Raw genomic sequence first — 27987 nt, 5'->3', positions numbered from 1 at the left:
ATGTACAATCCAAACGCACACTTCCCTGTGTTAAAAATGGCTGTGTGTATATGTGGGTGCTGCAGCGACCATCGGTTGGAACTGAACAGAATCAGCAAGGGAGAATGTCACCAGCACAGCGAGGATCACCAATATGGGTCCAAAAGTTTTAATAAACGATCACATAGTTACAGTCACATAGTTACATTTCAGAGTCTCGCAGGACCCCTTCATCAAGCATGTGACCAAAACTATTGGACCCATATTGGTGATTCTCGGTGTGGTGTTGAAATTCTCCCTAACTTAAAAAACGAGTCAAATAATTGGTTGTATCGTTTTCAGCATATTTTCTTTCTCCCTCTTGAAGTAAGTGTTCTCTTAGGGCCGTTCACACCAGAAATCGCACAGGAATGCACTTGAGTTCCCTGAGGAATCTTGTGCGATTTGAGGGCCATGCATTTTCAGCCTATTCATTTGAATGCACCAAAAGTAGTGCATGAACTACTTTAAAAATATGCACTGCAACCAGATCAGAAGTATCATGTGATCCAGTGCGGGCAAACACTCTGCATTTGAGACCTGCATTTGGGGTGTCGTCATTATTGCGTTGACACTTGCTGCAGAATGCAAGTGCAGTGCGGTTTCCTGCACTGTGTTCTGGTGTGAATGGGCCCTTATACTTTTATGTTGCCAGAGAGCTACTGTACTTCTCTGTATGGTAAAAGGGGGATGAAGGAATGAGCTTGATCTCACGCACAGCAGTGCCTGCCATTCCTCCACGGTGGATCACTTTCCAGAGACATTTGACAGGAAGTGAGGGGATATGTTGCCTCCTTACAGCCAGCTATAACCCTCAAAATGTCAACCCATCACACCACAACATGCATTGCATGCTGTTGCAGGGAAGTTGCAGCATAACCCCATTCACTTGATTGGGTTGTGTTTAGTGGTCGTAGTACCTGGTGAATGCAACAAGCGGTTTCATTTTTGCCATGCCATGAATAGAGCCCTGTGTGGCTGCATTGTTGTGTTTAGGTGGGCAGCTGGGGACAGTAAAACTGCATCTCTTCTAGATTGTAAGCTCGAAAGAGCAGGGCCCTCGATCCCCTCATGTTTTGCATTGTATTGGTATTGTTCTGTCACATGTTCTGTCCCCCTTTGTAATGTACAGCGCTGAGTGAACTATTGGCGCTTTATAAATACTGTATAATAATAATAATAATAATCTCAACCGCTTGCTTTACCCCCTACTATCCCTTCAGCCACCCTTTAAGTGAACCTAAACCTTTCTATCACTAGTCTATTTCTGCCACTGCTCTCTGACCTCAGTTAAAGTACAATTCTATTCAAATACTAACTATATTTTAACCTGCCCCCACCCCCAATTCTAAACCCTTTTCTAACTATCCTGTAAAAGAAGCTGCACTCTACCTGTGACCTCTGGGTCTGCAGTACGGACAATGCCTCTTCTGCTTGGCTGGTCTTCCCTAGGCGGCTGTTCAGAAATCTTGGACCTGTTAAAGACCTGTGGCTGACTCTCCCATCTGGATCAAGATCTGAAAACACAAAAAAGGAGTACAAATGAATCTTTCTGAAAGCTGACAAGGTGCACCTGCATGTAAACTAGCATGCTAGTTGCATATATCAGACAAAAAAAGCTGCGACGTATGAAACAACAGCCAAAGCGTCTAAGTAGCTATCATTTGTAATAGACATCTTGACATTGTAAAGAAATTTTATAAGAAAGAATGAATATAATTTTCATTGTAGTGAATTTTCAATGCTTAAAATGGACATATCATTCATATTCAGGCTTTACATGAATCAGAAAGACAATCTGTGCTTCATTGTGTAATTTACAACCCATACGAAGATGACAAAAACTAACTGTCAGATACATTATGGGTGTTTAACACTTTAGAGACTGTAGAGAGTTTGTATTTTCATATGAAGAGACCCTGTTGATCAGAGAAGAGGACCAACAGAAATCAAAGCCTGTTTTGTAATATGTGAAATGACACAAAAAACATGTTGTATATCTGAAAAACATTAAAAAAGACAAGTCTTCTGATAACATACATTCTCTGTTATATGAGTACACTATCTACACTTAGTATGCAAATGTGTTCCCCATAGATTTTTTTCAATCATGTTCTTGCTTTCTTTCACATCACTGTCTGTTTTAGACATAACTAAGTTTTTCACAACAATATGGTGCTTTGCAGCCTTTGTATACTCTTGGATGTACAATATATCTTGATCATATGCATTTGTACCCTGAATTGAAGTTACTCTGTTGAATGTAAACTCTGTTTCTGTTCTTTGTACGATTAAAACTTGAATAAAATAAGATTGAATAAAAAAAGACAACAGTCCATCCTGCATGGAGTTTGCATGTTCTGCCTGGATGGGTTTCCTCTGGGTACTCTGGTTTCCCCACCACACTGCAAAGACATGCTGGTAATTTATTGGCTAAATTAAATGTGCCAAAGATGGCCACATTGTCTTCCCTAGGAACAAAGGAAATACAAATAGAAAAAGCCCTATTAACACCTTTTGCTAAGAAAAAAAGCTGAAAAGTGTGACCTTCTTTTTGACTTACATATATGACCTTTCTTGTCCACAGATTCTCTCTCACGTTCGAAAATGGAAAGGAGAAGCCATTAAAGTGAATCTAATCCTAAAAATCTGAAAAATTTAATATATTGCAGCTAACCAGTCCACATTAAAGTCTGCAATACTTACCTCTCAATCCAAGCAACTTCTACCTAGAAACATGGGTGCCAAGATGTGGCCATCTTTATTGGCTGGTGCACGATGACATTACTCCTGCACATTGCACAAGGAGTTTAGTCATTATGGCACACAGGAACTGTCCCGGAAGGTAAACTAAGCTGCGCATGTGCCTGTACCTGTAGGTACAGTAAATACCTCCTAAAAGTGCACCATTTAGGAGATATTTACTTTAGTAGCAGCTGGTGATGTCACTGATGCATGCACACTGTTCTCTGATAGACAGTGCAGTCCATTCAGAACACTGTGCAGCGGCAGTGACCATTCAAATGGCTGAAGCCCGCAAAACTGGAATGAAGACCAGGTGAAGATGAAAGCTCCGGGACCTATGACAGCGCACCACTGGAGGGCTTTGTTTTCAGGTAAGTCTGTCATAATGTGCAAGTATGCGGTGCATACTAGCACATTATGACATTACCTGCACTGGCCCAATTTCTTCTTTCATTGTTTGTGTTTACTACCAGTTATACGTGTGGTGGCTGCATTTGTTTCCTTCTTTATCCTATTTTCACCTATTATTACAGGTACATATATAGTACCATCACTCTATGCAGAGCTTTACATAAATAGTAAATTCACATCAGTCCCTAACCCTCAAGGGGTGTACAATCTAAGGTCCCTAACTCACATTCATATACTAGAGCCAATTTAGACAGATGCCAATTAACCTACCAGCATGTCTTTGGAGTGTGGGAGGAAACCAGAGTACCCGAAGGAAATCAATGCAGGCACAGGGAGAACATGCAAACTCCAGGCAGGTGGTGCTGTGGCTGGGATTCGAACCGATGACCCTAGTACTGCCAGGACGAAGTACTAACCAATTAGCAACTGTGCTGCACCTGGTGATTCTCAACTTTCTTTAACTGACCAAGTTGTCAAGCAAAAGTGGCAGTTAATCCTCATATACACGGGCGTGCGGAGAGTGGTAAAAACAGGCAGCTGAGCGGTGGTTTTTACCGCTTATTGAGCCCTCACCATGAGCTAATATTAGGCCACTGTTAGATCATCCAAAATGAACAGCCCTGCTCCAGACCATAGCTTCTCTTCTGCTGCAGACACTCTGGGTTCCAGCACAGGAACCCATCCATGCTCACAAATTCTAAAGACACCAATATAATACAAGCCGTACACTGATGTCAGCACCTCTAAACGCCTTTATTCGTCCACAAATGGCATGACAAAATGCCCCTCCTTGATGTGTTTCACCATAATAGACTTAGTTGTAAGGATTACTTTATATTCTATCATGCCATTTGTGATTGAACCAAGTCATTTAGAGGAGCTGACATTGATGTGCAGCATGTATTATATTGGTGTCTTTACATAGGCCATGCTAGTGCAAACTGCCACTGACAAACAAACCTATTAAAGTGAACATGGCTATATGCATCTGTGTGTAATGCATATGGCTTCGGAGCAGTGCAGCAAGTTTTCATGGGTTAACACAGGCGGTGATGGGGGCACATATTATCTATGAGGGGAAGTAACGACAGCTGCACATATAAACAAGCCTATAGAGCAACCTAAGGTTCTTCCAGTGGTTGCTAGGGGTTCCTTATGCAATGATAAACTTCTGTCTCAGATAAGTAATTACTGACACCAATGATCTTTTTAGCGAACAGTAAGGAAGGGATTGTTCCCAAAGACCACAAATGTCATCCTAAACTGGCCATAGATGGATCGAAATTCAGCTGCTTCTGCAGGGACTGGCTTGAATTTCACTCTATAGCCATTCCAGCTCTACAGAATTTAATCTAACAACTGATTTCTGGCAAAAGGAAATGTTAGAAAACTTTTGTTGACAGCTAATTAGTGTATTCTGACAGCAGTGGGGGTTCCACTGTCAACAGCATAGCAGGGAGCATTTCTCCATCCCCCTCGCTTGGATGGTTGGGGGAATCTGTTAATTTTTTTGATCAGCCCAATGGATGATTGAAAAAAAAAGGAGCCATCTATGACCAGCGTAACACTACCCTCTCCACAGGTTGACAATGCTATTGTCCATGGTTGGCACTTTTGCTCCTCCATAGAGTGGAGACACCTTAAAACAGGAAATGTGTTACTAGCTAGATCACCAGGTGAAAATAAAAGAAAGAAAATATAAAAGAAGGAAAATAATGCAGCCACCCCATTTAGGGATTGGTATTCTGCAATATATCACATTTCGTTTTTTTGTTTAGATATGCTTTATGTTGATGTCATGGGCATGGACAGTTGCTCTTTCACGCATGTTATACATTTGGCTCAATCTATTTTCAAGGCAGCAGTGAACAACCAATACATGTTTTACCTTTATAACTTTGTGCTGTATCATCCCAGGCTGAAGTTCTTTGTAAAATGCCATCTTTCTTCTTAGTCTTCAAAGGGGATGAAACATTGACAGTGTTCTAAACAGAGAGATGTTTGGGATGGATGTCATTATACTGTACAGATAAGTACAACAATCATGTGTATTTGGAGTTCAGCTCAGGAGTCAAAGGCTCCTCTACAATTACAGAATAAAAGCATTGGTTTACAGTGATGGTTATAGCTTGGGTCTCAATCAATCTCCAGGGGCAGTTAGGTTCCCTGCAGTCATTGTCGCTCTATCACTGGCATAGAATGCTTCTCCAATGTGAATCTCGTCTTAAATAGGATCACAGTGCTGGAAGAAATGAGTTTGTCCTATTCAGTCTCTAGAAGTGGTTGTGCTGTCTGAACCTATTAACGCTTTATCACTGGCATAGCTTGCTTCTCCAATGGGAACCTCATCTTAAAAGGAATTATCACAAGTGGTGGAAGAGATGAGATTCTCATGCACCAACTAACATCTACCTCCTCTGAATCCCTTATGTATCCTGATACTGGTTAGCTTTGACCAGTGGACATAGTATTAAATAAATGGAGGTAAAGACCTTCTCCGCTGCTGTACAAGAGCAACTGGTGAGCAAGGATGTGTCAGGGCCATATGGTTTGTGACATGCAAGGTTATTCTGGCCAATGGTGGCAGTAAAAGTAACTAAGCCCTGTATGCATCAAATGAGAACAAGCACAAATCTCACTAAGATTTGTATCAAAATATACTTGCTCTTTATTATTTGGGAAAACCACCTATACCAGAGTGCTAGAGAGGTCTCACTGCATGGTCCATTAGTGATCTATTGAAACCTATACTGAAACTGATTAAGGATGTTGACTGATTTCTTTTATATCGATGTGGCAATTTGCAATAGTATATTCTCAGTAGATATAGCAATTATGGAGTCTCTCTAAGATGTCTTGTACAGACGAATTTGGACAATTACTATACATGGCAATTCTGCTAGATTAGACAATTGCACTACCAGGAAACATAAGGGTCTGACATTTACCAATAACGTTACCATATCAAATTTGGATCATCCAGTCCTATTAATTGCCTATTGTTTTACTGGGTTTGGATGCTTGACCTATCTGACACATAGTGCAGAGAATGTGCACACTTTTCACAGTTCCTGATGAAGCAGACTTTGAAATTGGAGAAATGCGTTGAACACCACCCTGGCCTCATCACTGTAACCAGCTTGAGACGACTGAGTAATTTCCATATATATATATATATATATATATATATATATATACACACTATATTGCCGAAACTAATGGGATGCCTGCCTTTACACTCACATGAACTTTAACGACATCCCAGTCTTACTCCGTAGGGTTCAATATTGAGATGGCCTTCCCTTTGCACCTATAACAGCTTCAACTCTTCTGGGAAGGCTGTCCACAAGGTTTAAGAGTGTGTTTATGGGAAGGTTTGACCATTCTTCCAGGAGCGCATTTGTGAGGTCAGGCACTGATGTCAGACAAGAAGGCCTGGCTCGCAGTCTCTGCTCTAATTCATCCCAAAGGTGTTCTATCGGGGTAAGGTCAGGACTCTGTGCAGGCCAATCAAGTTCCTCCATCTTAAACTTGCACATCCATGTCTTTAAGGACCTTGCTTTGTGCCCTGGTGCACAGTTATGTTGGAATAGGAAGGGGCCATCCCCAAACCATTCCCACAAAGTTAGGAGCATGAAATTGTCCAAAATGTGTTGGTATGCTGATGCCTTAAGAGTTCCCTTCACTGGAACTAAGGGGCCAAGCCCAACCCCTGAAAAACAACCCCACACCATAATCCCCCTCCACCAAACTTTACACTTGACACAATGCAGTCAGGCAAGTACCATTCTCTTGGTAACCACCAAACCCAGACACAACCATCATATTGCCAGATAGAGAAGCATAATTTGTCATTCCAGAGAACACATCTCCACTGCTCTAGAGTCTATAGGCAGCGTGCTTAACACCACTACATCTGACGCTTTGCGTTGTACTTGGTGATGTAAGGCTTGGATGCAGCTGCTCGGCCATGAAAACCCATTCCATGAAGCTCTCTACTCACTGTTGTTGTGCTAATCTGAAGGCCACACAAAGTTTGAAGGTCTTTAGCTATTGACTCTGTAGACAGTTAGCGACTTCTGCACACTGTGTGCTTCAGCATGCACTGACCCCGTTCTGTCATTTTACGTGGCCTACCACTTTGTGGCCGAGTTGCTGTTGTTCCCAGTTGCTTCTACTTTGTTATAACACCACTAACAGTTGACCGTGGAATATTTAGTAGCAAGGAAATTTCACGGATGGACTTATTGTACAGGTGACAACCTATCACGGTACCTCGCTTGAATTCACTGAACTTCTGAGAGCGTCCCATTCTTTCACAAATGTTGTAGAAGCAGTCTGCATGCCTAGATGCTTGATTTTATACACCTGTGGCCTTGGGGGTGATTGGAACACCTGAATCTAATGATTTGGAGGGGTGTCCCAATACTTTTGGCAATACAGTGTATAAACACTTTTTAACTGTTTTTGGATATGCATATATGCAGTAATAAAAAGAGAGTTTTTACAAAGTAATATCTTTACTGTATCTTTGTAGCACCTTAAAAGCCCCAGTAAACACCCTCCAAATACACCATAGTCTCTGGTTATTTCATTTGCTGCACCCAACAAGAAGCAAGAGCATGCAGGTACTGTCTTACTTTTTTGGAGAGCTCTTTCAGGAAGTTTTCATCATTGTCTTCATCTGATGAGTCTATCTCTGGAGGAACATACTCCACAATGAACACTTTAGTTACAATGCCACTTTCTCTGTTGTCTCTACAGATTTAGTGAATGACAAAGAACACATTAGTACAAACAATAGCTGCAAAGTACACCAATAAATACATAATAATGTTTTTGGATTAAACTTGCTTGGTGAGATCTGACTAGTTACTATGGCTTATTACAGTTTACACATCATTACAGCTCTTTGCACTACCATATGAATCTAAAGTCCAGTATATATGCATGTTATATACTGTAAGTAACCTATTGGTTTAATGAAATTGTATTTTAATGACTACATTGAAAACAACAGATCACAATATGAGGGGCGTTCAAGTCAAACTGGGACTTTTAATTTTACAGGTATAAAACAGATGCTAGAGTGTCGGCACTACACAGTGTGTCCTATTACTGATGGGCAGCGAACATTTCACTGGCCAGTCCAGAGACTGTTAATCAAGATGGCAGACAGCAGTGTTAGTGCATGCATGGACCAGCGTGTGGTGATGAAGTTTCTTGTGAATGAAGGTGGAAAACTTGTGGATAGCTACAGAAGACTTCAAGTACAGTACGGTGATGAGATGCTCAGCCTCAGTAAGACATTTGAAATATAAAAAGTGCAGCGCTGCAACTTTTATATTTCATTCACTAGTGAGGATACCAAGGGCGGTCCTTTATTCCCGGAACCTTTACCTTTCTACACACCCACAGTGCTCACTGACACTCCTTATGCAGTAAGACATTAGAATGGTGTAAACGTTTAAAGATGGCTGTATGTCCGTCAGTGACAATCCCAGCCGTAGTGGTTCCCAGCCCACAGCAGTTATTCCTGTGAACATTCAATTCAGTGGAATGCCTGATCCTGGTTAATCGCCTCATAACCTGTCGTGAAACTGCACAAGAGACGAATCTTTCTGTGGGAACGGTGAACACAATTATTCACAAATGTCCAAAGATGGTTCAGGCGTATGCTGAGATAAGTGTATAAAAGTAGCAGGGGAGTATGTTGAAAAATAAATGCAGTTTCCACTCCTTGAAATTTGTACTTTTATTATAGAAACTCAAAAGTCCCGGTTTGACTTGAACGCCCCTCGTATAATATACATTGGACAGAAACAAGTCTTTTAAATCATTAAGACCTAATGATAAGTTTATTTTATTAAAGTGCATCTAAACACAAGACCAATATATTTTTATTAATTTATCAAACATATATAAATGAAAAGCTTTCAATGCTATAATTAACATAAAATTTAATATAAAATTTTCAGGTTTGGATTTAGATATGCTTTAAACGGTTAGCATATACAGTCAAGAAGCCCTGGTAGGTAACAATAAACTAAGCAGCTTTTAAAATTCTTCATTATTGTATCTGCCATACCTATAGACCAGGGGTGTCAAACTGGCGGCCCTCCAGCTGTTGTGAAACTACAAATCCCATCATGCCTCTGCCTTTAGCAGTCATGCTTGTAACTGTCAATCTTGCAATGCATCATGGGACTTGTAGTTTGGCAACAGCTGGAGGGCCGCCAGTTTGACACCCATGCTATAGACCATTTGTGCCCACACCATAGCCTTGCCAAAAAATTAACAATATTCTGCATAGCTCCGTGCTGTCCTGTTTTCTGGTTGCACCAGCCTTAGGATGCTTCCCCCCAACATCACAAGTGCGTACGCCATCCTTGTTGAGAGCCCTGCCCATCTGCGGAGAAAGTGCATGACACCCAGACTTCTAAGGGGCAGTCTTCCATGTTGGATTGCTGTTCAGAAGGCATTTGAGAAGCGGTGAGGAGGTGCTATATCACCGCCTCACCACTTGTTTTAACCCCTTTAACCCTGCATCAGCACGTCGTAACCATTGCAATTAATGCATTGTGGTGGATGTCTATTAGATACTGAAAACAGTACAATGTTGTGGTTTTATTATTATTATTATTATTATACAGGATTTATATAGCGCCAACAGTTTGCTCAGCGCTTTACAATATAAAAGGGAGACAATATAGCAACAATACAGTTCAATACAAGAGGGTTAGGAAGGCCCTGCTCCTTGGAGCTTACAATCTAGGAGGGAGGGGCTAGTGGTACAAAAGGTAGTAACTGTGGGGAATGGACTGGTAGGAAGAATAGAAGATTCCATTATTAGCTGAGGGCAGGATAGGCTTCCCTGAAGAGATAGGTTTTCAGAGATTGCCTAAAAGTGAGCAGAGTAGGTGATAGTCTGATAAATTGGGGTAGAGAATTCCAGAGGATGGGGGAAGCTCTGGAGAAGTCCTGGAGACGAACAGTTGGTTTTATCTCAACAGTCACTCAGCAAGAGTGATACAGTAACTGAACTTGTCTGACATAGAAAGGAAGGGGGGAATTTGAACATTATATGGCTAAAAAACATTATATTATAAACCTTAGTTTATTTTGCCAGTACCCATACAGAGATTTTAATTACATTTCCTGATACTCAAATTATCATTACAAAAAGCATTTGTAAATCTGTGTATGGGCTACAATACCAAACATATGGAGCATCAAGCAAGAAAAAATACTGTTTTATGTCACACCAAATGCTACTTTCTCTAGTATTCATAACTAATACTTGCTATGCTATCACACAACACATGGCTACTTTTTCCAGAAATACTCTACATTCTTACCAATAAAGCTCACATTCATATTTGGTTCTTTCTGGCTTCCTTGAAAACATAAAACAGTAACTGATGTGTGAAAAGTTAAAGAAAACCCAAGTTTTATAAAGAAACCAAATGGGCACTTTGGCTGAAGATACACTTTAATGTGCCCTATAAACATGCATGTACAAAGTTTATTTTGCATTGGCTCCAAGGAATACCTTAGCCTTAGACAAATGGAATCTAAAGACTGGACCTACAGAATCAGTACGGGGAACAAGAGATTGTCATCCTCTATGTCTTTATTATACCAACAATCATACACATCGCTCACTTACCTACTCACAGCCAGGGCCTTAACAGTGATTTTACCATCCGGCAATGTAAACGAACCTCGATATTTCAAAGTGGTGTTTTCTGTGTGGCCAACCTTTTTAAGTAAATCTGGCTTACTTCCATCCAGTGTATAGAATATGGAGACATCTGGGGAATCTGTAAATGGAGGTCATATGACATCACATATGGTGATATGACATTTTATTAACCATTAACATATGCAACCAAAATTAATTTCCGATGATTGATATTATCTATAGCGCAGGCTCTATGCACAGCCAGGGTCTAGCATCCCATGGGTCTCTAGTCCAGAAGGGTCTAGGGACCAAATTAGTAGACTAAATGGACACTGTTCTTGTTTTAAAGCTAAACTCTAGGCAGGTATAAATATTAAGAATGCAGCTCTATAATCATTGATACATCATTCAAATTTATTTTTTAAATACAAGAAGTGTAAGTAACTGAATATGACTTTTTCAGTCCCTGTACAGCAGAAGTGGAGTGTGAGAGGATGAAGCAGTACAAGGAGCTAAACATTTCCTGTGTTGACCAAAAAGCACCCTGATAGGAGAAGAGAGCAGAGTCACTCAGAGGTTATCTGATCACTGTGCTTCTTCTCCTTTAATTGTCTAATCACAAGCTGGGACAGGTCCAAGAGAACTTGGGCTCTGAGGAAGAAGGTTGAATGTTGCCGGCCATGAGACTGATGACATCTAGTGGCATAAAAAGTACTGTAGGGGAAAGCTCTGGATTAGAGCTGAATATTGCTATAAAGCCGTTTCTGTTAATGCATTTTGATACGGCTATTCATTTTTATCTTGTTTATTTTGGCTGGAGTTCTGCTTTAAAGTATATCTAAGGACAAAACTTTTTTGTATTGTGAACAAAGTAAAGAATGATCCTTTTTTTAACATCTTTGTCCCACTGGAGAAATTTCCCTTCACAACTGGATAGGGGAAGGGCCGGTGCTTCCACTAGGCAAACTAGGCGGCCGCCTAGGTGCACTACCACCTAGAGGCACCTGGGTGCAGCACAGGCCAGCAATCTTTCTGTGTGGGACACTGTCATGTCAAGAATGATCCTTTAGCAGAGAGAAGGGGTGGCAGAAGGGAGGAAGAAAAGACAAAGGAAGATGCTGGGTGTCTGCGGCCAGTGCAGCAGCTGAGCTGCCACTCCTTTCAGTGTTCCTCTCAGACTCAGTCTTTTATTGCAAGCCAGCTGGTGGCTGCTGATCACTGTGGAGTTCCAGCCCTTCTCTTCCCATTCATCAGCAGAGGTGGAGCTGCGCCTGCAGAGGAAGGTAATGTCTCTGATGTCTCGTGTCTGTGTATCCTGGCTGGCCATCCATCACATGTGCAATGCATCAGTGAGTGATGACTTCATCATGATCACACAGCCTGCTTATGTAGTGCCTGCTGATCTGTGTCAGTGTTGGTGGTGGTGTGCTGTGTCGGATCTGTCACTGTGTGAGATCGCTTAGTTCAGCTGCCTGCTGTCACAGTGTTTTAGCTCCCCCCATTGCCTGGGGAATTCCATCCTGGGATCTGTCAGAGTGTGAATCCATCATCCTCCACTCACTGAAACTGCCACCCTGCCATTGCCAGCCACAGATACAGTCTGTCTGTTACACTGATTTTGTCTTTAATATCAGTGCTGGTGGCATCTTGTGGCACTTATTTTTGCAAATTAAAAGTAATTTAGCAGTTTCATGTTTTGTTGCTTTAATATTTTATACTGTTTTTAAAACTTTTTTTTTTAGTTTGGGGGGGGAGGGGTGTGTGTGCAAGTAACTGGTCTTGCCTAGGGTGCAAAAAAGTCTAGCACTGGCCCTGGATAGGGGTAACCAATAACATACTGTAGGTAAGAATCTCCTGTCACAAGAACATGTAATATATACCCTCTATTGTGGTTCTGGTGACAATTCCGATTTTTTAATTCTCCTTCACTTTCAGTCCTGGTGACATGGTCACCAGCACAAATTGAGCAAATTTCCCTAATGGGGACCCAAACCTCTATAAAAACCTGGGATCTAAATGATCTAAACCTTGATCATTATATAAAAAAAATTTAAAAAATATGCATTTGTTTTATTCCCTTTAACACAGCATTCTATGATTACGTGGGTCAAAAATGGAATGCAGTGTATTCCTATAGTTGGCCAGATGGAAGTGTACATGCCTCCACCTATGTCTGTCCACAGCTGGTTCTGTGCACATTCGTTGGATCGAACACAATACATTTGTGTCCAGGTCTGCTTTTACTGAACTGACCGCATGTGGGCAATTTAGGCAGACGCATGCCCATAAGGGATTACATGGGTACTATCTGCCTCCATCACAACAGGGGGGAAATCAGAATGGACACAGATGTCACATATGTAACATCCATTTCCATACTGGTCTGATTTAATCAGGGATCACCTTCCATGTTCCTGCTGACATGGAATGGAAGGTGTCTATGAGAAAGGGGCCTTAGAAACACTTTAATCACTTTTCAGGTCAGGTTGGAGTCATTTTACTAAGCTAAATTTGACAACACTTTTTGAACTATTTAAGTGATGATGATCATTTTTCTTATGAAAATGCAAGTTGTTTGAAAGCCTTAAGATACCCTAAATGCATTATGTGCATTAAGGTATAAAAATCTCCTGTGCAGAGGATTCTCTTCCTAAGCCCTGTCTCGATCTAGCATGACAGCTCTTTCCACTCTCTCCCTATTCACAGGGCAGATTGATAGTAGTGGGAGCCATTGGCTTTTGCTGCTGTCAATCAAATTCTGTGACAAGGAAGATGGGCTGGGCCGAGCCATGCTGTCTGTGTCTATATATGGCTTGGGATTGAGCCCCATTGGAAGCGACTTCCTATGATGCCACTCACAGAAGAAGTGGAGCCAGTGGGGGACCCCAGAAGAGGAGCATTGGGGCCACTCTGTGCAAAACCATTGTACAGAGTAGGTAAGTATAACATGTTTATTATTAAAAAAAAAACACACAATGATTTACAATCACTTGAGGGTAGATGTTTTTTCTTGACCATACCTGACTTTATTTCAATTGGTGTGTTGGTGTCTACTTCATATTTTCCTTTACCAGGAAGAGGAACACGAAGTGGTATGATCTGCGGTACACAGATGGAGCCGGCAGTCATCCTTTCTATATCACAAGAGAAAAACTTGAATACACCACGTGTAACAAACTGACAGAAGTAAACAATAATACAAGGGGAATGGGTGCAGTCTGTAAATACATTACATATTGAAATTCAGATCATTAAGGGAATAAAAAAACATTGTCAAATACTGTGTAGACATCCATCTCTCTGTAGTATGCAACAGATTTGTGTACATCTTCAAAAAGATATCTCCATTACACACAAGTTTGTTATACACCAAGGTGCGTGATGCTGAAACAACTGGTGGATGGGGCCACAGCAATCAGATACAAAGTATATTGACAGCACACCTAATTCTTCTGCAATAAGGGCTCATGTACACTGCAGTTGATAAACTGACATTCAGGAGCTTTTCTGCGTTTTTTTCAGCAGTCCCTGAACTCACCCTAATGTTTTCCTATGTGTCCATGTACACATAGTTGTTTACAGGCAGTTGAGTTTACAGTCATTTTTTTAACACACCAAACTTGCGTTCAGGAGTAGATTTTATCAGAGTTTCAAACGCCAAACGCTTGTAAACGCGGCTAACCGCGTTTATAAACGTTTGCGTTTAGAAGCGTTTTTAACTGTTCCATATCCAGATGCTGTCCAGAGCCTTTTTTCATTATCAGAAATGCATGCAAAGCATTTTCCATGTATTCAAATGGACCCGGTAAACCAGCGCAGTCAGTTCCAGGTTTCGCGTGAAGGGAAAAAATGGTAGAACGTGCCGCATTATGCTCATGATGGGATCCATAGTGAATACAACCAGAAAGGACAGGTAATCTCAACACATACTGATCTCTCTGCTTCTGCTCTCTCTATTCCTCTCAAAATGTCTGAAATAGTTAATTTTTTACTGTTTTTCAGTGCATTTTGGAAGATCTCCTGAGGCAAACGCGCATAAATGCGGTATGCAAATGCAGCTAAACAGATGTTTTTTAACCTACGTTTTCCAGCAGTCAGTTTCCATCGTTCAGAAGTGTTTTCCAAACGTCCCGTTGTACATGGAGCCTAAGAAGCACCTTTATTAACGTTCAATCTTAGACTGTAAGCTCTAACGAGCAGGACCCTCTGTCTCCTCTTGTACCAAATTGTATTGTAACTGTAATGTCTACCTTCATTTTGTAAAGTGCTGCGCAAACTGTTGGTGCTATATAAATCCTGTATTATAATATTAATAATCTGCACCTTAGACAGTTCCCTTCCTAGACATTTGCCACCAGAACAGTTCCCACTAAAAGATTTCACTTCACCTTTTGTTCTGGTGATAACTGTCAAATTTGGGATTTCCCATCAATCCCATCACCATGGTAACCAAGTATTTGTTTCCTAAAATCATCAGTGCTATCTAGGAACCATAATGCAGCATTGTCCTTATTCACTCTATTCTGTATGAATGAATAACATTTGAACTGGAGATAAAATAGTTTGGTAACATTCGAGTTTGCCCACATATGCACAGAACAAATGTTCATGTAGTTTGCATGATGGCTTTGTGAAATCTTTAAAAATACACCCAAGTGTTTGCCAGTGCATTGCACTCTAACCCCTGGTTCACATCAAATGCAATTTCAAAGTGGTGTGATTTGGTCCCATTTAAAGTAGCGCTGATATAGACGCAAGTGCACTTTCAGTACCATTTACCTAGGTAGGTAGCCCCCAGAAGACGTCTTTTGATGATGAAACGCATCGGGCGGAGCATCCCTCTGATGTCATTGTGCTGTTGGCCATCTTGGAAACGGTCTATTTGAATGTTTTTAACTGTTCTACAGCTTGTAAGTAGGATTTCATTTGCAGAAATAAAGACATTTTTGATACGTATTGCACTATGAGAGGCATGTTTTTTCTTTCCTGATCTCATTTGACACTGCATTTTGAGTTCACATTTGAGTTGGAGGTTTGGAAGATCCCTGTTCCAGGCATGACACGGAGAGCCTGCTAGTGCTCTATATCACAATGCTGGTTGGGACCCCCTATAATTAAGGGGTCTCCATTTCTGGTAAGCCTCCATTTAATTATTTGGTGCACACTCCAGTGACCATCTGAAGGAAGATTATCCACATTGCACCTACAGCATTGATTTACAGTATTATCACAGATTGTGGAGTCTTTATCTTTCTATGGACATTAATATATGTCTATATGGACAATAAGTTATTGTTTTGTTGTTTTGACCCTATTCCACAGTTCTTCATGGATACCTTGTGGTTAGAATATTTTGCACAGTATTATTTAATACATTTTTCATTTTTGATCGCCTTTCAGAGATATGAGGGTCTTCATAGTGCATATGTATGTTGTATGGTATCCAAAGTTTGATTTGACCTTATTTCACAGTTATTATATGTACACTTGTGAGTAGTGTATTTTGCACAGTTTTAATTTATTTTTTATTCTTGATCGCCTTTCAGAGGTATGAGGGTCTTCATAGTGCATACGTATGTTGTATAAACTTTAATGGTTCACATAGCGCAGTATCCATTCCCATTAAGTTTTACAAAGAGATGATAGCCTCCTTAATATTTGCGCCTTTGTGACACAAGGTGATTAGAGATTTGCGCAGTTTGACCCCATATATAAAAAATTTGCGTAGGCCAGTCTTTTCATGACATGTTAACATTTCCCCAAATCTTGGGCTGCCATCTTTTTCCTTTGACACACCTGGCACCCCCTATTCTCTAACAGCGGCCACAAGGCACACAATCTGGTTACTATTCCTCTTTTTCCTAGAACCAGCCTCCCTTTTCCTGTGCTCTTTGGAATGCCTGCTCTGTTTGTAACAAACTCACCTCTGTCCATGACCTTTTTATCACGAACTCCTTAACCTCTTGGCACCGGGCGCGCGCAAATCTGCGGCCTCCCGGTGTCTGGGCCTTGATGCCGAACGGCCGCACGTTTGCATCCAATGAAGAAAAACACATATGCTGAGAGCGCGCGCCCTGCGCGCTCCCAGCACACATGTCCGGTACTCACAGAAAGGTCCCGATCTCTTATTTCGATCGGGACCTTTCCCGACCATGTGACTGCTATGATAGCGAATCACGGAGGTCACATGACCCTAAAACCCCTCCCCGCCTCCCTGCTCCTGAAACCCTTAAAGGGCCGGGAGCCAAGGGGTTAACCTACTCGCAATTACGAAAACCTGGCTTCATGAATCTGACTTTCCCTCTCCTGCTGCCCTCTCCCATGGTGGTCTCCTCTGGACTCACTCTCCCAGGCCTAGTGGATGGAAAGGAGATGGAGTTGGAATCCTCCTATCCCCTCAGAGCACATTTCAGGTCTTTCATTCACCTCCCTCTCTGTCCCTCTCCTCATTTGAAGTTAACTGCATTCGTCTGTTCTTTCCAATTTCTTTAAGAATTGGTGTGATCTATCAGCCTCATGGACTGGTATCAAGCTTCCTTGATGACTTCTCTGCCTGGCTGCTTTACTTTCTCTCTTCTGAAATTCCCACAATCATTCTCGGTGACTTCAACATCCCTATTAACCACTTGCCCTCCTGAGAATTTACCTCCCTTCCTGACCAGGCCATTTTTTGTATTTCGGAGCTGCGTGATTTTAACTGACAATTGCGTGGTCATGCAACGCTGCACCCAAATGAAATTTAAGTCCTTTTTTCCCACAAATTAAACTTTCTTTTTGTGGTATTTGATCGCCTGTGCATTTTTTATTTTTTCCGCTATAAGCATAAAAAGACAGAAAATTTTGAGAAAAAAAACAATATTTTGGACTTTTTGCTATTAAACATGTCCAGTAAAAAAGTTTAAAAAACCAATTTCATCATAAATTTAGGCCAAAATGTATTCTGCTACATGTCTTTGCTACAAAAAATCTCCATACGTGTAAATGAATTGGTTTACGTGAAAGTTATAGCATTTACAAATGGCGGTATAGGTACTGGGATTTTTTTTCTACTAGTAATGGCGGCGATCAGTGCCATTTAGTGGGACTGCGGCGGACATTCTGACATTGAGGGGGGGGGACTAACGTGGTTTCGCTGACACCCCAGTGACACCAATACAGTGATCAGTGCTAAAATAAAGCACTGACACTGTAATAATGGCACTGGGCAGGAAGGAGTTAATGTGAGGGGCAATCAAAGGGTTAACTATGTGCTGGGAATGTTTTACTAGGGCGGGGGGTGTACTTTACTGTAAGCACACTGATTGGGATGGCTGTGCTGTGCACAGCCATCCTGAGCAGTGTGCTTGTGCTGACAGGGAGGAAGACTGTTTGTAAACAAAACAGTCTTCTTCCCCATTAGTCACTGTCGATAATCACCGGGCACCGCCGGGTAATTACCGGCCGGGAACCAGGTGATTGACATCCTCAGCTGCAAATGGCGAGCACGGCTCGCGCGTGCCCCCTAGCCGGAAATGCAAAATCAAGTATATATGTGATTTTGCGCACAGGTGCCGTCTTGTAGTAGTATATCTGCTATACGGCAGCATGGAAGCGATTAATCTTAACACTCCTGCTACTTCTAAACTTCTGAGCCTAACCACTTCTTTTGACCTAAAACAATGGACACACGCTTCTACTCACTGTAATGGTAACTGCCTCGACCTTGTATTCTCCTACCTATGCACTCCTTGCAACCTCACCAACTTTCCTTTTTCTCTCTCTGATCACTCCCTTAGTCCTCATGCACACTGGACGTTTTTACAGCAGCTTTTTTTGATTTTGAAATTTTTTTCTACAGCCACTAAACTCCCCAGCATTTTATGCTATGTGTCCATGCACACACAGACTGTAATCAATGTTTTTTGGCAGGGGTGTTTTTTGGCAGGAAAAAAAACTCAGAACTACTGGGTTTCTAGAGGAGTTCTTTAGCTGTAAAAACACTCTAACGTTGAAAAACCCAGCAAAGCGTTGTAAAACGCTGTAAATCGCGTCAAACCAGTGTGTTTGGACATTTTTTGACACCCCCCCCCAAAAAAATGTTTTCTTTTGGTCAAAAAAAAACTCTACAAAATGCTAAATACCGAAAACACAAAAAAATGGCAAAACGCCGCTAAATGCTAATACAAAAATGCTATAAAATGCTGAAAAACTCCTGTTTTTAATGTGATTTTACACAGCTAACTTTACCAGCATTATTAAAGCGTCCAGTGTGCATGGAGCCTTATTAGCTTCACTCTCTCCTTGGCTTCCTACTCCTTGTTTTCCAACTACCGAACAGTTATACCCGTAGAAACCTTCGCTATCTTAACCCTTCTCTTCTTTTTTCGGCAACAGATTGTCTCTATGACAAAATCTCAGCCCTGGCCTGCCCCAACCTGGCCACTTCTGTCTAGATTAGTTCACAGTCATCCACCATGGACACATTGGCCCCCTCACTACACACAGAATTAGGCCCCGACTGCTAAAGCCCTGGCAAACAGACAATGCCAGATTCCTCGAAAAATGAGGCCGTGCTCTTGAGCATTTATGGCGTAAGACTAAGACCCAGCAAGACTTCGACCAATATAAATCTGCCCTTCAAAAATACAATTCCTGTCTCCACACTGCCAAACAGGCCTATTTTATCACTTTCATTAACACCCTCTCACGCAGTCCTCATCAACTCTTTTCTACCTTTAACTCTCTACTTCGTCCTTCATTACCTCCACCCACTACTATGGTCACCCTCTGGCTCTATCCTTCACTCTTTAACTCATATCTTCAATCTCTCCCTTTCTACTGGCACCTTCTCCAACTCTCTAAAACATGCGCTAGTCACCTCCATATTTAAAAAGGCCTCACTGGACTTAATCTTAGCAACCTAACACCCATCTCTTTACTCATTTTTGCCTCCAAACTCCTTGAACGTCTAGTCTACAACCGGCTGAGCTGCCACCTCATTGAGAATAACCTTCTCGATCCCCTTCAGTGTGTATTTCACCCACAACACTCCACAGAAACTGCTCTCCTAAAACTCACAAACAACTTACTAACAGCTAAAACCAATGGTCACTATTCTGTACTCTTACTCTTGGACCTCTCCACTGCCTTTGACACAGTTGACCACCCCCTCCTCAAAAAACTCTACTCACTTGGCCTCTGTGACTGTACTCTCCGTTGGTTCGAATCTTTCCAATCTCACCACACCTTCAGTGTCACTTGCAACTCTACTTCCTCCTCTCCTACTCCTTTTACTCTCGGGGTCCCCCAAGATTCTGTCCTTGGACCTCTCCTATTCTCGGTCTACACTTCTTCATTGGGTCAGCTGATAGATTCCCATGGTTTCCAATACCATTTCTATGCTGATGACATACAATCTATCTCTCTACTCCTCAGCTCACCCCATCATTTTCCACACATATCACTGATTTACTAACAGACATATCAGACTGGATGTCACTCCACTTAATAAAACTCAATCTATCCCAAACTGAGTTTGTAATATTTCCTCCCCCACGTGTCTCTTCCCCTGATTTCTCGGTCAGGATCAATAGTATCACTATCAACCCATCCCCGCATGCCAGGATGCTAGGGGTAACCCTGGATTCTGAACTATCCTTTCATGCCCACATCCAATCCCTGTCCAAATCATGCCGCCTCAACCTCCGCAACATCTCCAGAATACGCCCCTCTTTCACTCCCTGGTTATCTCTTGCCTCGACTACTGCAACTCCCTTTACATAGGCTATCCCCCCTCCAGTCCACCATGAATGCTGCTGCGAGGCTAATCCACCTTACCAACCGTTCAGTGTCTGCTACCCCTCTCTGCCAGTCCCTCCACTGGCTTCCACTCGCCCAACAAATAAAATTCAAAATACTAACAACAACTTACAAAGCCATCCACAACTCTGCCTCCAGCTACATCACCAAACCTGATTTAAAAATATCAACCAAACCGTTCTATTCGATCCTCCCAAGACCTTCTGCTCTCTAGTTCCAGTGTCACCTCCTTCCATGCTCACCTCCTGAGTTTCTCCCATCCTATGGAACTCCCTACCCCAATCTGTCTGGCTGTCTCCTAATCTATCCACCTTTAGACAATCCCCGAATACCTTTCTCTTTAAAGAAGCCTATCCTTCTTCTAACTAGTAAACTGCCTTTTATTTCCTCCTTCAGCCCATCCCCCACAGCTATTAACATTTGTATCACTCAACCCTTCCTCTTAGATTGTAAGCTCTAAGGAGCAGGGCCCTTTGTTTCGTCTTGTACCAAATTGTATTATAACTGTAATGTCTACCTTCATTTTGTAAAGAGCTGCGCAAACTGTTGGTGCTATATAAATCCTGTATAATAATAATAATAATACCAATGTTACATGTTACACCCTGAATATGGGTGTAACATGGTACATGTAACAAGCTACGAAAGGTGAACCTATCCTTTAAATCGCACTGAAGTGGTGCAAAAGTAAAGCAGGAACTATTTTTCAAATCGTGCTACTTGAAATCGCACCTATTAAGACAGTGCCATATTAGATGTGACTTCAGGTGCAATTCGTATATTGCACGTCGCACCTGAAGTTGCAGTGGTGTGAACCAAGGCTAAAGGTGTTCAGAGGGAGAATGTGTGTGAGGTCAGGATATATTTAGCAGCAGCTATCCGTCCGCTGGGGATTTTTGACCATAAATCTCAAGTTGAAGAGTAAATTTAAATAAAAGGTACATACTAATACTAGGCCTATCGGGTTATACAATTTGAAGTATGGCTCTCTTTAAACTCTGGACAGATAATGGGCAGAGAATTGTCACATTCTGATTGTCCCTATTTATGTTTAACATTCATTGACCCCCAAAGGGAAGATGCAGTTAAGGCCTGGTTCACACCAAAGCGTTTTTTAGTGCTTTTTGCAGAAATGCACTAGAGCCCATTTCACATGGCTTCCTATGGGACATGTTCACATTTGTGCTTTTATGAGCTTTTTTAAATGCAATCCAATGGAGAAGTTGCTGAAATGCATGTAGTGCGTTTTTGCTGTGTTTTTTTGTCCAGCAACAAAAAAAAATGTGCACTTTAACCTCTTCACGCTGGCTGAACGCAAATGTGCGGCCTCCCGGCGTCTGGGCCTAGACGCCGAGCGGCCGCACATTTGCGTTCTATTAAGAAAAAACGTATGTGCCGAGAGCACGCACCCTGCGTACTCCCAGCACACATGTCCGGTACTCACGGAAAGGCCCGGTCTCCTTTTTCGATCGGGACCTTTCCCGATCATGTAACCGCTTTGAAAAAAAAGCTGAAAAAACTGCAAAGCGCGGCAAAAATGTTGTATAAAGATGGCAAAAATGAGCAGCACGATGCAAAAGCATTATAAAATGGATCACAAGCAAACTGCATGGGTGTGCACCAAGTCAGATTTTGTTAACATATGGTGCATATGGGAACAGATTCAACTCATCAGGACAGGATTTAAAGTGCCTTTATACAGTATAAATATTAAAATGAGAGGTAAGCACAGGGGTGGACTGACAACTCATGGGGCCCTCGGGCAATAGGGGATCATGGAGCCCCTGTGTCCTTGCTCACACTCAAAACACACTCAAAAAAGCCTATAAAAGATACCAGGGGCATTTCATGGGGCCCCCTACTGACCCCGGGCCCTCGGGCAGTGCCCGAGTGCTCGAATGGTCAGTCCGCCCCTGGGTAAGCATTAAGCATACTAAAAATCATTTTGTGCCAATTGTTCCTCTGTCATATTTGATTTTAATCATCTTGTCTCCTCTGGATAAAATAATACAAATGAGTACACAACGTGTTATGTGCACAGAATAGATGGCATTCAGAGCGTAATGAGAATGCACACTGTAAATGTTTGCACGCCACCACACCCATAGAAATAGCTGTACTCTGACATAGTAATTATGGAAGTATTGGAGCATTATCCATTGTGTAAGCATTAACTCCCTGTCAAGCGATTAGCTCAATGCAGCCAGGCAACATATACTGCTTTTCAAAAGATACATTCAACAGGAAATGTATTCTAATTGATCTGTAGTGTATACCTGATATGCTGGTTCTGTATGTACCCCTTCACCTTCTTAACCACTTGCCTACCGGGCGCTTTTATCCCCTTCCTGCCCAGGCCAATTTTCAGCTTTCAGCGCTGTCTAACTGTGAATGACAATTGCGCTGTCATGCAACACTGTACCCAAACAAAATGTTTGTCATTTTTTTGAGACAGATAGAGCTTTCTTTTGGTGGTATTTAATCACCACTGTTTTTTTGCTAAACAAACTAAAAAAGATTAAATATTTTTTAAAAAATCTAAATTTTGTGAATAAGTAATTTTTCTCCTTCACTGATGTGCGCTAATGAGGCTGTAGTGATAGGCACTGATAGGCTTCACTGATAGGCGGCACTGATGCGCATTGACAGGCATCACTGGGGGGCACTGAAAGGCAGCACTCATATTGTATATGGCACTGATAGGCGGTACCGATAGGTGGCACTGCTTGGCACTGATTGGAACTGTTAGGCGGCACTGACGAACACTGATAGGCGGCACTGACTGGCACTGATAGGCAGCACTGACTGGCATTGATAGTTGGCACTGGAAGGCAGCTCTAATGGGCACTGATATATGGCATTGATGTGCACTGGTATGTGGCATTGATGGGCACACAGGTGGCAATTATGGGCACTGACAGGTGGCACTGATGGGGCTACACTGGTAATCAGGGCACTGATGATCAGTGTAGATGTCCCCTCTGAGGAATGCCGCTTATCGGCTCTCCTCTCCTCACACGCTGTCAGTGTGAGAAAAGGACTGTCAATAACCGGCATTTCCTATTTACATGCGATCAGCTGTGATTGGACACAGCTGATCACATGATAGAGCTTACGTCATCAGCTCTTTACTGCGATTGGGTGATTGGAGATGGGGCAGCAAAGCACATGGCTGAGCCTTCCCAGCTGCTCACCCTTAAGCTGCAAAGGCAAGGGCCATGCAGCGGCTGTGATGCTTTGCAGCAGGAATTATACCCCCTGTCAGGTTTGGGGAGCACTACTGACTGCAAAATGCAACCTATTCCATGGTACCCGGCTGCAACCTCCCCCACACCACATGCATTGCTTGTGGTTGTGGTGCAATAGTACAGCATTTAGGGCAGGTTCACACTATAGAAACGCAGTCCAGATACATTCCGGATGCATTTCTGCATGCATGTTTTGATGCGTTCCAGTGCATTTTTGATGAGTGTGACATTGTTCCGGTCCTCCAAGGGCATAGAGATGAGTGGAGGCCATCTTTCCTTCACTTATCTCTATTCCCAGCGCCAGGAATGTTCGATGGTTTATCAGGTATGGCTGAGAACTACTGAGCGGCAGCTGGTAGCAGCTGCAGTGTGTGGGTGGTGGAGAGGGGCGACGAGAGGTGTTTTTTTTCGGCACCTGTATCGGTGCTTTTTTTTTTCATTACGGCTGAAAGGGGTGTATTCAGCCACCGAAATTTTGGTGCAGCCTTATTTTTATGCATTCTAGTTCATTCCCCCCTCTCTTTTTCTTTAATTTAAATAGGGACATGTGTGTCCCAGTGCGTTTTTGATGCATTTTGGTGCATTCCAGTGCATCCTGGTGCGTTTTTGATTCCATTACAGTTCTATGCAGAAAAAAATGCAGTCTGTTCTACTTTTTTTTCTGCAACCGGAACACACTGGAACTGCAAGCACTGATGTGAACTATGACATTGACAGCCATACAACCTACCTTCTGTGCGTTTTGGATGGAGAAAAAAAGCAACTGAAATGCATGTAGTGTGAACTGGCCCTTAGAGGGTTAAACAGGTGGTGAGGAGGCAACATATTGCAAAGGCCCCAGAACTATGCAGAAGAGAAATACTCGGTGCTTCTGAATATGTAGAGCACATGACTCGCCCTGCTTTCTGACAGCGCTGGTGCTTGGATCATTTTCTGCTCAGACACCCAGCGCTGTCACATGGGGGAGGCGAGACCATCTTCTTCCCTGAGGGATCATTTACACAGTTTGGGCCACCTAAAGAAGGGCATGCAGACTTTTAGGGCTGTAGACATGCCATTGCAACAATTTATTATTATACATAATTTATATAGCGCCAAACGTTTGCTCAGCGCTTTACAATATAAAAGGAGACAATACAGCAACAATACAGTTCAATACAAGAGGGATTTGAGGGCCCTGCTCCTTGGAGCTTACAATCTAGGAGGGAGGGGTTAGTGGTAGTAACTGTGGGGGATGGAGTGGTTGGAAAAGTAGAAGATTCCAGTATTAGCTGAGGGCAGGATAGGCTTCCCTGAAGAGATAGGTTTTCAGAGATCGCCTAAAAGTGAGCAGAGTAGGCGATAGTCTGATAAATTGGGGTAGAGAATTCCAGAGGATGGGGGAAGCTCTGGAGAAGTCCTGGAGACGAGCATGGGATGAGGAGACAATTTGACCAACTGTCACATCTGGCAGGTGGTATTGCTCAAATTTAGGTGAAGAAGGTTGCGCTGATAAATTGTCTCTTACTGTGGGGCTGCGCGTGCACTGCACGGATTAAATGCTCCTTTTTGTCTAGGGGATTTAAAAAAGCAGATTTCTTTATCTGAGCCTCCACTCCTTCAGGCTTCTCTGCACTGTTAGACCAGTCCTCGCAGGCTCTTCTCCCCCATGCTGTAGCGGTTTAAAGTCATCTGACATCATCAAGACCGATGCAGGATCCATAGCCCTGCACTCGATGTGAGGATATGGAGGGACAGACAGAAAATGCAGGAGGGACATCTTCCAGATAAAGATCAGGTAAGTAAAAGAGCTTAACTCTCCACCTAGACTAAACAAGCAGTTAACCCTTGTAGCGCAGGTGAAGCCCCAATGCAAGGAAGAATTTTTAGGTTTCCTGGAGTTGGGCTTGAATTGCGCTTGTTGCTTTGCACTGCATTGGTAAAGTCCAGGTTCCAATGGGAGATACAGTTCTGAGGATCCTGGTGACAACCAGGAATTTCCTTCACTTTCCCTAGGTTCACACCTAAGCATTTGCTGCCACGATTTGCAGAAATGCAGTACAGTCCAATTAGCATGATTTCCTATGGCAGAGGTTCCACGTTTTCACCCGGCGTGTTTTATGGAAAGGGACAGGGACTTTTTTTAACGCAAAACGTTGCGTTTTTGGTTCTATAGACTTCAATGGGAATGCTGTAGAAAAGATTGTGTTGTGCTTTTGCACTGTTTTTGATGTGTTTTATGTTTCAAATCTGCCTAGAAACAAGAAAAATTAAAAAAAAAAAACGCAAAATGCATCACAAACGCAGCAAAAACTCAAGTGCAAAAATGCAATGCAGAAACGCCTAAAACGCAACCTGCATAGGTGTGAACTAATGCAGGCCATACATGGGTCGAATTTCCAACTAATTTTCTTTAGAAAATCGGATATTTAGTGCGTTTTGTAATCCGATGGTGCCACCATTGATTTCGAAATTCGAATAACAAAGCCTTCAATTTCTCCTCATGTTGCTACAGAAAAGAATTTTCGTGGCCAAGAATTTTCTTTTCTTTCTAGGTCACAGCTTTATATTTCTTGCACGATTCTCCTATCATTGTTTAGAAATTAGTTTGTTTTTCAAAAAATTTCCAACAGGCCGATCACTCAAATTCAATGGTCACACGAAAATCGTCCGTTTCTGTGGCCCACTAATGGCGCGAAATTCCAACGAAAATTCTTAGAAAAGATTTTCGAAAGAAAATTCTTTCGGAATTTGACCCATGTATGGCCGGCTTTAGGGTTTGGAAGGTTTTCCTCCCACTTCCTGGTGTATGTTAGAATAACATGACATAAATCAACAACACCACCATCAGTCCCACCCCACAAGCCTAAGTTCTAGGTGTCACTCGAGACTCCAATCTGTCCTTCTAGCCCCAGATCCAATCGCTGGCAAATTAATGCATGCTCCACCTCCGCAACATCTCCAAAATACGTCCATTCCTAACCGCAGAAACTACTAAACAACTCATTCACTCCCTTATTATATCTCAACTTGACTACTGTAACTCCCTCCTCACCGGCTTACCTCAACACAGGCTATCCCCGCTTCAGTCTATCCTGAACTCTGCGGCCAGACTCATCCACCTTACCAACCGCTCCGTATCCGCCACCCCCCTCTGTCATTCCCTCCACTGGCTTCTTATTGCCCAACGCATAAAATTCAAACTGCTAACATTGATGTACAAAGCTATCCGTAATACTGCCCCAAACTACATCACCGACTTGATATCCAAATACCACCCAACACGTACTCTTCACTCCTCACAAGACCTCCTACTCTCTAGCTCCCTGGTCTCCTCCCATGTCCGGCTCCAGGACTTCTCCAGGGCTTCCCCCATCCTCTGGAACTCACTACCCCAATCCATCAGACTGTCACCAACCCTCCTGACCTTTAGGCGCACTCTGAAAACCCATCTCTTCAGGGAAGCCTACCCTGCCCTCACCTAACTGCCGATCTCCTCCGCTCTTCCCACCACTCCATCCCCCACAGCCATTTCCTCCTGTACCACTATCCCCTCCCTCCTAGATTGTAAACTCCAAGGAGCAGGGCCCTCGAACCCCTCATGTATTTTATTGTATTGTTACTGTACTGTCTCATATATTGTTTCCCATTGTAATGTACAGCGCTGAGCAAACTTTTGGTGCTATATAAATACAATATAATAATAATAATAATAATAATAAATCAGGTGCGTTTAATCCCGTTTTTGTAGCGTTAGGCAGGTGCTTTGTCATTCGTCAACGTGGATATCCTTTGACATGCGTTTTTGATGCACGTTTTTAATGTGTTTTTGAATGTAGAATTTGGAATGGAAAGGGTTGACAGCCATTGACCAAGACTTGTGACTACCAGTTGCCAATGTATTATAATGCATGTTAAATGCATTCTGATATGCTGCCCTTGACTGTGGGCCTGGCAACGCACTAAAATGCAAAAAAGCAAAACGAACATGACAGATTTTTAAAAAAAAAAAACACTGCACTGCAGCCCTGGGATAGGAACAGACAGTGGGGGGAATTTACTAGAATTGGCACAGACAGCATGTGGAGCAGCTATGCATAGTAG

The 27987-nt window shown here is 42.4% G+C and overlaps 1 protein-coding gene across 1 annotated transcript in view; it reads right to left on the bottom strand.

Annotated features, from left to right (window-relative positions):
• Positions 1–27987, bottom strand: part of DZANK1 (double zinc ribbon and ankyrin repeat domains 1) — a 78363-nt gene that overhangs the window by 49284 nt on the left and 1092 nt on the right. Inside the window, exons 2-6 of the mRNA XM_089686511.1 lie at positions 13879–13992; positions 10844–10997; positions 7815–7932; positions 5063–5159; positions 1411–1535 (exon numbers count right to left, since the gene is read on the bottom strand). Coding sequence (XP_089542637.1) covers positions 1411–1535; positions 5063–5159; positions 7815–7932; positions 10844–10997; positions 13879–13987 — 603 coding nt within the window. The 5' untranslated portion in view covers positions 13988–13992. The remainder of the gene's footprint in view (positions 1–1410; positions 1536–5062; positions 5160–7814; positions 7933–10843; positions 10998–13878; positions 13993–27987) is intronic.

Source organism: Staurois parvus, unplaced genomic scaffold, assembly GCF_062004578.1.
Source record: "Staurois parvus isolate SC_StPar_1 unplaced genomic scaffold, SC_StPar_1.0 ptg000401l, whole genome shotgun sequence".
Taxonomy (NCBI): Eukaryota; Metazoa; Chordata; class Amphibia; order Anura; family Ranidae; genus Staurois; species Staurois parvus.
Note: the sequence above shows the minus strand (reverse complement) of the source record. Positions and strands in the feature narration are given on the sequence as shown.